Genomic DNA, 14,070 nt, shown 5'->3' on the forward strand with positions numbered 1-14,070 from the left:
GCACTTGTGAGAAGAATTCTTAATAGTGCAAAGTGTGTATCGTCAGAGCTTATATATGCTGCATGATATGTGCAAGAGGTGCCTTAAGATTATGAATTATAACCCACTCTGCTCCAGGGACAAATTAGTTTTGATGTGTACCACACATCATAATTGTGCAGTACAGTTTGTGTGTTTGACAGATCATAATTAAAGAACTAGATCGTTCCATTGTTTAAGAGGGGGGGTATCACACACTAAAACGTCAGAGAGGGGAGGTAATAATGGTTGGTCTCTCGGTGTAAGGCAATGCTTTCCCGCCAGTTGTCAAAACAAGTCGATGGAGATGCTCCACGGCTTCGTCATAAAAACAGGCCCCTAAGGGCTGACGATGTGGTGAATGTTACGCTCTGAACCCGGTAACATTTGTCGCTAGTGTTTGATTACGCTCCCCGCGTGGACAGTTGTCGCAGGGTAGTAATCGTTAGCCGGCGCGTAGACGAGAAACATGAAGGTGTTCGGTACTCCGAGGAGGGCATGATAAGGCTGCATCAGATACCACTGAGAGGTAAATACCTCGTGTAAACTACTCGGAACAGAGTCAGCAGGAGATAAAAGAAGAAGAGGACACAGCTGGGAAGATGTACCAACTACCGAGTCCGAGTTCGCATCGAGGACAGGGTGCGACCAGTCAGACGAGGAAGCGACTGCTCCAGCATAGCTACTACATCGAGAGGCGGAGAGCAGCCGTGAATGCCAGCCGAGGATCCAGGAGGATAGGGTAGTAAGTTATCATGTCAGTGGTTGAAACCGTAAAGCTTACAAAGTTAGGCGGAGGAAAAATTGATTATTTTCTTAAGATCGGAATGTAGAGGCTGGACTCCAAAAGAAAGGTTGCCAATGAATGTTTTTGTGGTATTTTGGAGGAGTGGCGAAAAAGGATTTAATAAGGCAATCTTACAGGGTATACTGTTGTATTACTTCAGCATCTTGTGATGTGACTTGGTGCTTTATTAGGACTCACTAAATCGGCGCACTTTACGATATATCGCTTTAAGCTAAGAATACCAGTCTATTCCTAGAGGCTTTAAACTTTTAACCTTTTTGAATGAAGGGTTGTTTGGAAGATTATGATACTAGCCATTCCTGCAAGTTGGAGCTATGTACTGTAGTCTGCCAAGCCATTCCATGTAATAATTAGCTGTCAGCTTCCTTGTACAGTAGCCAAGGTATGTTTGGTTGCATGTCAAATAACACCTTAGGCATTTCTTTATCAATTCTTGGTGGAGTGAGTAGTTTTATCTTTATTTGATTCTTGTGTTGCATATTTGAAAAGCAGTGTACATCTATATATATACAGTATATACTGTACATATACTGAATGTAATGGCCTATAAATATAATTGAAATCGTAGTGAGTTGAAAAATCCAGAACAGTGATAAAACTTCCAGCCTCCACCAGGATTCGAACCTAGGCCTCCCGCTTTATATGCGGACACCCTAACCACTAGGCTATGGACGCTGATTGTATGTCCAGAGATGCGAAACCGGTAAGGAAGGTCATAATTCCACTGTAGGCATTTGTCACCTGTATCGAACAAATACTGGTTCTGTTTTGGTGACATATTTATACATATTCATACATATAAAGCCCTATATGGTACTACACACTGTAAAACAAGATATTGTAAAAAAACTGCCCGTCTGTACAGCAAGTATTTTACTGTAATAGCACGGTAGTATTGGCAGACACAGCCTACAAATGCTCCAATTGTTGTTATCATAACTGTTGTTACTGCATATTATTGAGTAATTATTATTCTAAGTTGACACTTTGACAGTCTATATTACAGTATATATCAAGGTTCAAGAGTACTAAGTACTGTATAAATTGTGAATTGATATCAAGATACTTACTAATCTCAGATTTGTCAAACAAAACTGTTCAAAATATTTCATTTGTACAAGGAAACCATTTCTTAGGTACAGTAAGTCTAGAAGCAAGTTGTAACATTGCGTGTTTAATATGTGAGTGGATAAAAAATTAGAAAAAAGGATGAAAAAAAATTACCAAACAACAACACTACAGTAGGAGAATATCAAACTTTTGATCAATTGCAAACTAAATATTGCATCAAACCTTGATAATTTCCAAAATCGCTAAAATTCATTTTTGTTTGTTTTGTTAGTTTTAGTTTGTGATTTGTTTCTTTCACTGCATTGCTTCCTTTCTAGAGTACTATATGTAAACTGTGTACAGCTTTTGTGTCATAAATTTCTTTCTGTTGTCTTCTTTTAACGGTGCGTGCATTTCTTTAGGGTTTACTAGTACTTGTATACAAGGCATATTACAGGCAGCAGTCACAATATTTACAAACTCTGTTGACTTTAACAGTACAGTATATACCATATACTTATATAATTAGTAGTTTTGGACAGTACTATAACCGTGCAAAGCTGGAACTCTACTCTACCCTTTATACAATCTCAGTTCAGCATGAGATCCTGTGAGTAGGAAACATTTTCTGCTTCTGCTTCTGTTAGATACTTGTTAAAAAGCCCTCTCGGGTATCACAACGAGGATGTTGGTGCGCAGCGCAGCAGTGCTAATAACAATGCGTGGGCAATCTTGTCTTAAACACCTCAAGGCTAAGGCTCTCTCTAACTAACAGCCTAACGGCAAAAGAAGCACATTTGCTGCCGAGTCCAGTTGTGTAAAATGGTCCTATTTTGTCCTTAACCCACCTAATATGCTAGAAAGTTGAATAACGACCACTCACTCATAGTGGTACCTTCCAACTAGCAAAATTGCTATCACCCCTTGTTGGTTCGTCGCTGAGAAATCCTCCCATCTAAAAATGAAAACGTTTCCTCCCCCGCTCCTCTTATATCACGTCTGAAAAACTTGGAAAAGTCAACCAGACAAAAACATGTTATCTTGTTGATCGACAGACAGTGAGGCTTTTCAAGTAATGTTACAAGATGATCTCAAAACAGAAACATGTATAGAATAATCAATCATATGTCGTACAGTATACAGGGATTGTGTTACAATATTGCTGACATAACAGGTAAACAGACATACTGTACTTCTGCATAATGTTACTGTGTACATAGACTTGCCAGCACTGTACATACCATAAACCATAGTATGAGAATTATGCAGAAAGCATTCTTGAATTAATGTTAAATATGTATCCGTACTTCCAAGGATACAACATTCCATTTACCGTCTCTGATTCCAGTCAATGTAACTAGCATGTACAGTACTGTACTATATGTGTATGTATGCTGCAATCATATAACATACCTCGTTCAATATTTGTCTGGGCTGGTAGAGCAATTATTAGCAATCGCTATGCTGCTAAAATCTCCCTACACATCACCATCGATGAAATCATATAATATTTTTTTTTTTTAAATTTTGATACCATATATATATATATACTTCCATTTTTCCATGGTAGTAGAAGTTACAACCATGAGCTGTTATGATGGTAGAACCCCTGCAGGGTGGCAAGATCAGATTTCAAATATCTCTGTAAATCTACTGTATGGGGTGCCAAGCAGTCAATTTAGTTGTACAATATAGTCTACTGTTGTATAGAGATGTTGACATCCATCCATACAGCATTATTCATATATATATCCACAATGACATTCTCTGTGCAAGTTTTTCTCAGCATTGACACTAGTGTTGTTCAATGTTAGCCTGTTGTTGTGGAAAATGATGTGAATTATAGGTAATGAATTAGGACATTTGGAGGAGATTTGCTAGGAGGGGGGGGGGAGGGGGAGGGGAGGGGATGTTTCTTTATCAAGGAGGTTTATCAGGGTTCCCCCTGCAGAGGGTACACAAGGGTCACTTTGAGGTGATGACTAGTGATGATGTACAGTATGTAGTAAGAAGTTGCTAGGAAGTGGAAACATTTTTTGTCTTGAATTCTTGAAGTGTACGACTGTATCCTTTCTACTGTCTTTTGTACACATCTTACAGCATAGTGTGTCCACAGGCGATTCAATTGTAAAAAAAAAAAAAAAACACAACTTTTTCATAAGTAGGCTAAAAACAGAGGTTTAAATATAAAAAACTTGTTAACTTTGGGGTCTCTTCCATTATCCCCACGGTTTTACTTTACTGTATGTCACCATGTTGCGCCTACCATGTATGAAATATTCTGTAGTTGTTCTCACCTAGGAAGGATATTTTGAAATCTGGCTTGCATGTAATGATTATTAATCAATGTTTGTGTCTCAATAGATTCTTAAAAGTCTTAGACATTTCAGTGGTAGGCTGAAAGTTATTTTAAGTAGATTTACACCGAAGTGATAAAACTTCGTAGTCTGCCATTGCCTCTAACATGTTACCAAATTTCAGCCTACACTGTATGAAGTATTATGAATGGAATCCCCGATATGAATATTCAAACACGAAGCTTTTGTCTCCAAATTTGAAGTGATTGGACTGAATAGAAATACTATATACAGTAGTCATTCAAGTCTACAGTACATTCACTGTGCCACTAAACGAACTTTCTGCTAAACCGTAAAGTTCATTCCGTGCTTTTGCTCAAATAGGGATCTTTCTCGGAATATCCATCACATGTTTTAATTTGCAGTTACAGATTATAAAGTAACAAGGCCTACAGTACTGTTAATGTACATACCTAGTAATACGAACTTGTAGTGTAGCGCCGATAGTGTCAGGGCAAAGTACTCTAAAAGTTGTAAATATATATATCAAACCTTTCACTGCCAACCCTTGGGAAATAAAGTCAATTAGGGGTAAAAAAATTACCAGTATTTGAGGACTAATGAAAAATGATTAGCAGGCTTGGAGGAAATTGACAGGGAGAGAAATGGATTGATGTAAACCATATCAGTGCAGTGCAGTGACAGTACAAACACATGCACACAAAAACAACTTGGGACTGAAATGCTTGTTTTTAATTGGTCACGTTTTTTGTTGTTAATACGGAATTTGGAATCCCAGCGAGATCGGAACTTCACTTCCATATTCATGATGCATAATTGGATGGAAAAAAAAATCCTCTTTGCTCACATGTGGAAATGTTAAATTCGATCGTGACATATACAGTCGTAGAGTCTGGACAGTTAATACTCTCCGAAGGCTAAATTATTCAGTGTCTGTTCTGTTAATTACATATTATGGGTTCAGAAGTTTGTCAAATATATATGAATTGTATAAGTAATGTTGCATGATAAATTCTTAGCTCAAACTGGTGACACCCTGTTTTATGATCCTACAGCAAACCACATGGTTACCCCCTCAAGTAGCTGCGTGTAATTATTTTCCCTTGTACAGCTAAAGTTCCTTTGATGGATCTAAACCAATCAGGCAAGGTGTCAAAGTACAGTACACTTACATGGAAACGTGTCCAACTAATTTCTTTTTAGTTCTTGCTCTTTCCTTCGCTCTAAGTTCTGTTAAAATGCTTAGCTAGCTGCTATTAAAGTACTGTACGTCATAAATTGCCCACATCTGTTCGCTGCCACAAACTGTGTGTTTAAAATTGGAATATCCTCCTTCTTTGCATACAGTACTTGGTCTTACAGTAAGGATAAACACTCTATTGTGTTGTTGTAACCACACCCTGCAGTAATGTAAGAATACTTAGAACAGCTTTTAATAAAACTGCGGCTCAATGATAGGAGGAAAAAAAGGACAGAGAAAAAAATAAGAAGAGTGTTTCTTTTAAATAGCGATGATGCAACAAGCGTAGTTAAGAGTGCATGACAGTCAATATTTACTCTGCTCCTTGCTTACCTGTCTCCCCAGAACCTAGTTAAGAGTGCATGACAGTCAAGATTTATTGCGCTCCTAAAGAGCTGTGTGGTATTCTTTCTTCAATTTTTCTGGTTTTTGTTTTCTGGTTTGGTTTTAGGCTTATCACTAAATTGTGAGGGAAGTGAATTTAAGAAAGTTTATATCTAAATGATCGTTCTAACCAAAATGTAAGCGCATAACATGTAATTAGCACAGGTCTGTTAGATAGAGTGAGGATTCAGTTACATGACAGTATTAATTACATGGTTTGCTAAAAAATGTAAACTAACGAACCCAAACCATCGCTGACAACTGTCTGAGATCTCATCACAGTTTATATTCATTGTATACAGTGTGACTCAGGTGGTATAATTTATGACTCAATAAGCTCCCCCTCCCATCTCTTCACCCAATCGTTTAAGTACTACAGTAGGTATGCACCACCTATCATGATGACACACACACACATACCAAAGCGTAACAAAAATGCCATGTTTACTTTCAATCTATTTCCACCTTGCTGTCAAGAAGAATTTGTGTGGGGGGAATGGAGCAAATATTATATCCCAAATGTTTTCAAACAGATATCTTTTCAGATTTACAGTATGTAAGCGATATAACACTGGCCAAATCCTTGGCATCAAAATTCACGTGTTTGAGTTGCAGACGACTCATCAAACAAAAATGTGTAATCTTTGTCAAGTTTTTACCCATTGTCAGTGTGTTATGCATGAATACTTCCACCAAGGTTTTGTACACAAATCTATTATGTACATATGACTGACTATACGATACTTTAATGCATAAGAAGAATATATTTAAAGCAAAACAGACTACATGACATGAGTAAACTGGAGTTTAGAGTAGACTGAGAATTGAAGTGTTCGGATTGTTTAAAACTGAAGGTGAATATTGTTACTGAAATAATGTACGTAACTTTTTATCAAGAATGTGTAATTCAGCTTTTTTGCGATGTATTTTCTATTTCAGGATATTCCCTTTTTTGGGGTACATTTTGATTCTGTAGGCATTGCTTATAATATGTTATAATACTGCAGTATGTTTTAAGTGTGTGCTTGTGGATTGTTTATAAAATGAAGGGAGAATATACTGTATTGTTACTGAATACTGTACGTAACTTTTTATCATGAATGTGTATTTCAGCGTTTTTGTGATGTATTTTCTCTTTCAGGATATTCCCTTTTTTGGGGTACATTTTGATACTGTAGGAATTGCTTACAATAGGTGATAATACTGCAGTATTTTTAAGTGAGTGCTTATGGATTGTTTAAAAATGAAGGGAGAATATTAATACCGAATATGTAACTTTTTATCATGAATGTGTACTTCAGCTATTTGCAATGTATTTTTTCTTTAACAGGATATTCCCATTTTTGGGGTACATTTTGATAAGTCTGTAGGCATTCCTTCCATAGGTAAATAATACTGCAGTACTAGGATATTTATAATTGAGTGCTTGCCTACTCATTTACTACAAGAGGCCTATCAAGTACTGTACATGCAATCTGTTTACATTGGGATTAAGTGCTGTATCGTTTCTGTGTTGAATGGAAAAATGAACACAGTGTAAACTGTGTAAACTATGAACATGTATCGTATGGCTGGAGAGCATTCAGAACTAGATATCGTTGTAAATGTAAACACAGAGTTTACATTTTAAATGGTTAATAAGTCGCTACTATAACTGGGAGCAGCAGTTTGTTATGACAACCGAGATCAGTTGCGGTGCAGTAGTTGTTTTGGAGAGATACCAATTACATATATGTGAATATTATCAGGCTTGTTGAAGATGACAGCAACAGTATATATCCCATCACAAACTAGGGTACAGCTATTAAAAATGACTGGGGTGGATAGTGTCATCTTATGGTGAAATGTATATATATTCTCAAATAATCTGTCTGTGGTCTCACAGAACTTTGATGAAAATCTTTGCCACACTATCTTATATTTATTTATATGTTTAATAATTGCATATCTTTTCATTGCCCAATTTTTTTTTTAGTGTCTTACTAACTGTATATATATGATTATGACATAATTAATAGCTGTTTGCTGTAAGTTCACTTTATGATACACTTATCTGAACTGTGACAACACTTATGACACAGTATCTGAATTATGACAACTTCAAGAGTATTTAATAATGTCTAGAAAAATGCTACGGGATAGCGACGAATTGCATGAATATTTTGCCAGGATGCTTTACCTGTAGTCAATTTAGTCTCGTTTGCATTACCTGTCCTCCACAGTACATATAATTCATACACAAACAGTATCTTATGCATCTAGCCTGTAAAAATTGGTTACAGGGTAACAATATTTACGTATTCGGTAATATTGCAACTTTATTGACCGACCCACTTACTGTTCGAAGCGCAAAGTCAAGAGGTCTTTAGTTGGCTTTTGTCTCCAAAAAAAAAAAAAAAAGTTCTTTTCATGATCCTGTTTAGATAAGGAATGTTGGGCAATGGTTTCTTTGTACTGTATGTACGGCATGCATTTTAAAATGCATGTATACTATCATGAATGCTGTGTCATTAGCATAGCACAGTATGTAGTAGCAGCTTCATTGAGGCTTGTGTGTGTCAGTCAAAGAGTTGATACTATATATGCAGTTTTCTACTGTGTATGCAATAGTCATCTCTGTGTGAAATAAATCTTCAATTAATTTATAATACTGTACAGTGGGGGGTTCCACGGTGCTCGATTATTCACAGTCGGTTTTCATTATACACAGCGCCATTTTGAGGAGCGGACCTGGTTTTACTTCGCTCCTCTCTTACCTGTCTCCGAACATCATATGTACTTTCCCATCCACTGTACATACCTAAGCTACATGTTCACTCCTTCCTATGCCTTAGATGGTAATTGTTTTCCCTCACACTTGTAATTTCGATCGGCACATAGGGACTGAGGGGTAGGAGGGGGGGCAGGGTGGGGATGGATAGTGGGAGGAAGAGATGGTCCAAGTAGCAAGACTAGAACGAGGTATAGGGTTGGAGAAGAGGCAGATATTATTCATCGAAGAGTCATGCGGACAGTTTTCTTCGCTGTAATTGTTCTTGCAATCAAAATGAGTTTCTACAGTACTGTAGGTTAAGTACTGTGCAGTAGGTGTTAGTTCAGTTGTTTACAGTGTTTCCTTGTTAAGTACCTCATATTCACACTGTTGTATTTTCCAGTAGACATCTACCAGTACACCATGGTAATACTGTATTTCCTTTTCACTGTCTCCTACCGTCTACACAGTGGTCAGTTATATTTTCTACATACATGTAGTTCACTCACAAAATCTGCAAAGTCTCTAGTAAGCTACATACAGCTTTTGTTACTAACTCTACATATTTACTTCGCTCCTCGCTAATACCTGTCTCTCCACAACCGTAGCACCCTCGTTCTACCGTGCCAAGAATGTCCTGGGAACCTTTTTAACAGTGCGCCCTCTATGACCGGCTCCACCGGTCCCCGACCTTCCTTCTCATATCTACCATCCAAAATGCCTGGATCACATGTTTTTTGAGTGCATCTTCTAGACATTATTATGCTACATTTAGCAGTTGATGTTTGTGTTGTTATTTGTACTTTTTCTTGTATTTTTTTCCAGCCACCTGAATGAAACCACCACATTCTACCATCCTCTGACAGGGAAGTCCGACATGGACGAAGAATACCCCGAACAAGAGTAAGTGTGATTTACTTCGCTCCTCGCTTACCTGTCTCCTCACAACCTTAGCACCTCATTCTACCGTGTCTAGTATGCGAATGTTGTGAGGAGACGTCACTCGTAAATATCTAAACCAGTAACTTTTATGATCTTGGTACAACCTGGTATTTAAAATGAAACGAGAATAATAAACAAGTACATGTTAACCCAATCGTTTTGTACATTATATCTCTCCATGACTGAGATTCTTAAAATGAACATCGCCCTCTCTAACCCTTGATATGGTAGAAGTAAAAAGAGAAAAATAGAATTTAAATATATATCCTGGATGTCAAATTGTGACTGTATGGAAGTAATGTGCACCGCACATCAGCTCCTTACAGTACTTACATACAAACTGCTTTAGATAAAATGCATCAAATCTAATCTTGTCATCAAGATAGGACCTCCATCATGTGTCTTCACTCACAGCACACAACACAACAGGATCAAGTCAAGTGTTATATAGAGTTTCCCATTGGGGTGTACACAGTAAATGGTCAATAATACCACAGTTTGCATATATGTATAGCCTTGGCATGGTACAGCTAGAAGTGTAACTCCGGCTATATATACCAGTATAGTACTACAGTAGTTGAAACTAATCCTGCCCCCTTATGACCTAAATCCCTCTCAAATCAATAATCTCCTTAAATGGAGTCATGGATCACTCACAAAATGACCTCCAGTCTTTGAACACAGAGATGGCCAAGTTAAACCACGCCTCAGGTGGGAATAATTGACAACACACTAACTGTACTATATAGGTAAAAGAGGGGGAAAAATATATAGTGGTTGCTATGGGTACCATTCTGTGTAGAAATGTCTGGATTCTTGGTAAAAGTTAAGTGCTGATAGGATTGGTATACCGTGGTATGTTTGTTTTCAACACATGTTCTGAGTTGCTGTGGTTGGACTTAAAAATGATGTTGATACCAGGTACAACATACTGTGATGTCATAGTTGTCATGGATACTTCATAAGTTAATACCAATCACTCAGACTGCAATCCAGGGTGACATTTCAATAACAATGTTTTGGTTATGACAAGAAATAGCGTAATTTACTTCGCTCCTCGCTTACCTGTCTCCTCACAACCTTAGCACCTCATTCTACCGTGCCTATAAAGTCCTGGTAAAATAATAACACTGTGCGCCCTCTATGACCGAACCCCCCCCTCGGTCACTCCTCATTACTCATTCTACCATTAAAAGTGTCTTCACGTGAATTTCTTGTGGATATATTTCCCTTGGATTTCGTCTTGGTTTTCTTTAGCGATCTTTGGAAGTTTTCTTTCCTCGGATTCTTAGGAGTATTGCAGTCCTTTCCAGCCCGATAAGTATCCTTTTTTGTTGAAAGGGAGGGTTTTGGGGACTGTTTTTATTCCTAGTGCGTTTCCGCCCTTAGGTTTTTTGCGGGGGTAGCAGTTCCGCGAACTGCCTAGGTTTCCCGCCAATTTCCCTTCCCAGGGTTCTGCCCAGGGTGGATTGAGTGCCGGCAGGACTATCTAAGCGGAGCGCCACCATCGGTTGGCGCGGAGCGTACAAGAAAATTTTGGGTTTTGGAAACCCCCCAGATGGCCTGAAACGGCCCTTCCCGGGTATTCTGAGCCACATGTAGACAGCTTTGAAATGAGATCTCATGTCTGGAATTTTTCATAATTAATGAACAAAGTTAGGACAAATATCTGGAGCACTAGAGTACAGACCAGCCGGTGGTGCCTATTAAATAAATCATTCAGGCTGAGATGATAATTTTAGATGGACAGTGAGTGAGAGTCCACTCCCAAATAAAGACGAATCATAATGAATTATGTATTCTCTCTCATTTATTCAACATCGGCTTCATTTGAGAGAATAATCTCTCTGGGTCAGCTGTGTTTGTTGAGATGACCCGCAGGATCTGCGCGAGTTGACTGAAGTTGGTGTACACTGCCTGCAATGCTTGCCCTGTACACAACCTCTGAATGAGTTCTGTGTCTGACATCTCAGGAACTTTTGTGATGTAATCACATGTTTTAGGTCACTTGACATGATTAACTCAATGCTAAATATTGTTTCCATGTTCGTGTAGAAAACGTAAACTCCGCAAAATACAATTAGTTGTGATTTTGTAGTTACGTGAGATCCGTTATAACCGCCGAGGTGGTTAGGCTATTTGCTATACACTTAACTATGGTAGGATATTATTTTTTCGGTATTTTTGGAAATGCTAGAAAATACTTTCTTTTCCCCCGCTTAACACCAGATGTGGTCTTACGGTATATTCATAAATGGATGCACTAGAGCCTTGTTTACATGACATTAGTTGCATTTAGTACGATATGCAAGTTTGGCGTGAATTTTTCGAAAGTGCTTTAATTGCTCGATCTTTCGTAAAATTTGAAAGGTGTAGCCTACCACCTTTCCGTACACAATTGGTACACAATTGATTTTCAGTTTTTTTTCTCTATACGGTCAAGTGAATAAGTTGTACATTGAGTATAAACTCATCGCGAATGCAAAAAAACGATGCCGGGATTTCCAGCAGACAAATGTTTTCTTTGCGGGATTACTGAGTCAGTTGAAGTTTTACTAAGTACCCGTATGACACTGTGATGTGTTGGATATTTTGAACAGTTATGAACTGGATTTCCCCTAGTCTCAATCAGATTGTTTCTGTACGTTCGACCCTCCGGCTATGGAGCTGTTTTTTGGAGTTCCTATCGAAAATAAGTGCCGGTCGGAAAAGTCACTCAGGCAGATTGTGGCGGTCGGTAATTCAGCGTGCTGGTCGGGCCCGACCGGCGCCGACCGGCAGCGGCAGAACCCTGCCTTCCCCACGCTATAGGCGTGTCGTTGTATTTTCATGTTCATAGCATGTCTACATTGTATTTCTATTCACGATTTCTTCTTCTATATTTCGCTCTCTCATGTTCTTTTTCAGCTTGTGTTGATTTTGTTAGGCCACTTCGTAGCGTTTTTCGTATTTTGCCGTTGCTAGGTTACGCTACGTACCTCTACTCACCGTTATATACCTCCCGTTCTTTCCCGCTCTCTTGTTAGTTTGCATATTTCCGTAAGCTTAAGAGTTAGTCCTTCCTTAATTCGAGCGTTTTAGTTTGTCTCGTAACCAGCTGAAGTTTTTCTTTAACTTTTCGATGTTTCGGCCAGGCAGAACCTGGGTCGAACACGATTTGTGTCCTAAGTGTACAACCTACACCAGACGGGACCCATGCCTGGTCTGCATAAATTTTTCGCCAGCCCAGTGGCACTAGATAGACCAGTGGCTTACGAGTCTAAGAAGCAAACTTTAGGGCAGGCTGGACTTGATTCCTTAGGCCATCGGTGCCCCAGAAAAAGATATAGGAGAGACAAGAGAGAGAGAGAGGAGGAGGGAGAAGTGGTGAGAGAGGTGGAGGAAAGTGGCCAGGAGAGGGCCGAAGGAGAGGTGGAGAGAGAGAGAAAGAGTACCCCTAACGGTCCCGGTGACGTCCGGTTGATTACGGCCAGAGGGAAGGGCAGGAGCAAGGCTCCTGCCAAGAAAAGACCTCTTGAGAAGAGGCACGGCTCGGCCGGGCTAGAGGCAACGTCTCAGTCCGGGTCGCAGCAAAGAGTACCCCTAACGGTCCCGGCGACGTCCGGTTGATTACGGCCAGAGGGAAGGGCAGGAGCAAGGCTCCCGCCAAGAAAAGACCTCTTGAGAAGAGGCACGGCTCGGCCGGGCTAGAGGCAACGTCTCAGTCCGGGTCGCAGCAAGAGAGACCCATGGAGCGCGGGCTACAGGCCACGGAGAGCTCGGGTCCGAGAGAGAGAGAGTACGACCGAGGGGTCGCTGAAACGGAGCCGGTCCCATAGCAGGCTCCGGGGAGCCCGGGTCCGGCGAAAAAAAAAAAAAAAAAAAAAAAATCCCACCGGAAAGGACAGAATGTCCGGGTCGAGGAGTACCGGCGTGGTGGTACCCGGCGTGGTACGCACACAGAGACGGGCTCCGGGAGCCTGGGTCCGGCGAGGCCCCGGGCCCGGCGAGACCCCGGGTCCGGCGAGACTCGAAGGGAAGGCAGAACCGAGGTTTCACTCCAGATCCGAGACCGCCCCCGGAGCCGGGAACCAGAGCTATACAATCGACCGCTGGGTCCTCAGAGATTGGCTCCGGAGGGCCCGGGCCCGACGAGAACGGGGGCGCAGGGGCAGAAGCCCGGTCCGCAGATCTCCAAACGGGATCCAAAACTGGTCCCGAAGTCGGGAGCCTACGAGAGTAACAACATTTACAACTGCGACATTTACAATAACATTTACAACTACAACAACATTTACAACGAGATTAACAACTGCTAGGCCCCCCAGAACGGGGTAGCAGGTGCAGAAACCCGGCCCGCAGACCCCCTAACCGGAGCCGCGGCCGGTCCTGAGGCCGGGAACCGACGAGATTACCAATGCCGGGCCCCCAGAACGGGGTAGCAGGGGCAAGCGCCCAATCCGAAAAGAGAACCAGCCCAGAGCCAGGTTCCCACGGCAAAGGGAGAAATACTTATCCCCAGACACCGAACACAGACATCGGTGCCGAGGAGCGATCGCAACCCACGGCCAGCCCGGCC

General features: G+C 40.5%; 1 protein-coding gene across 9 annotated transcripts in view; it reads left to right on the top strand.

The window, feature by feature from the left end:
- Positions 1-14,070, top strand: part of LOC139969432 (uncharacterized) — an 84,374-nt gene that overhangs the window by 13,862 nt on the left and 56,442 nt on the right. For 7 of the 9 annotated variants that reach the window (XM_071974378.1, XM_071974380.1, XM_071974383.1 and 4 more), the window contains exon 4: positions 9,396-9,473. In XM_071974378.1, coding sequence (XP_071830479.1) covers positions 9,396-9,473 — 78 coding nt within the window. Of the gene's footprint in view, positions 1-312; positions 764-6,591; positions 6,673-9,395; positions 9,474-14,070 lie in introns of those variants that run through there. The other 2 variants (XM_071974382.1, XM_071974386.1) reach the window with 2 other exon arrangements.

The sequence above is a fragment of the Apostichopus japonicus genome, chromosome 7 (genome assembly GCF_037975245.1).
Source record: "Apostichopus japonicus isolate 1M-3 chromosome 7, ASM3797524v1, whole genome shotgun sequence".
Lineage (NCBI taxonomy): Eukaryota > Metazoa > Echinodermata > Holothuroidea > Aspidochirotida > Stichopodidae > Apostichopus > Apostichopus japonicus.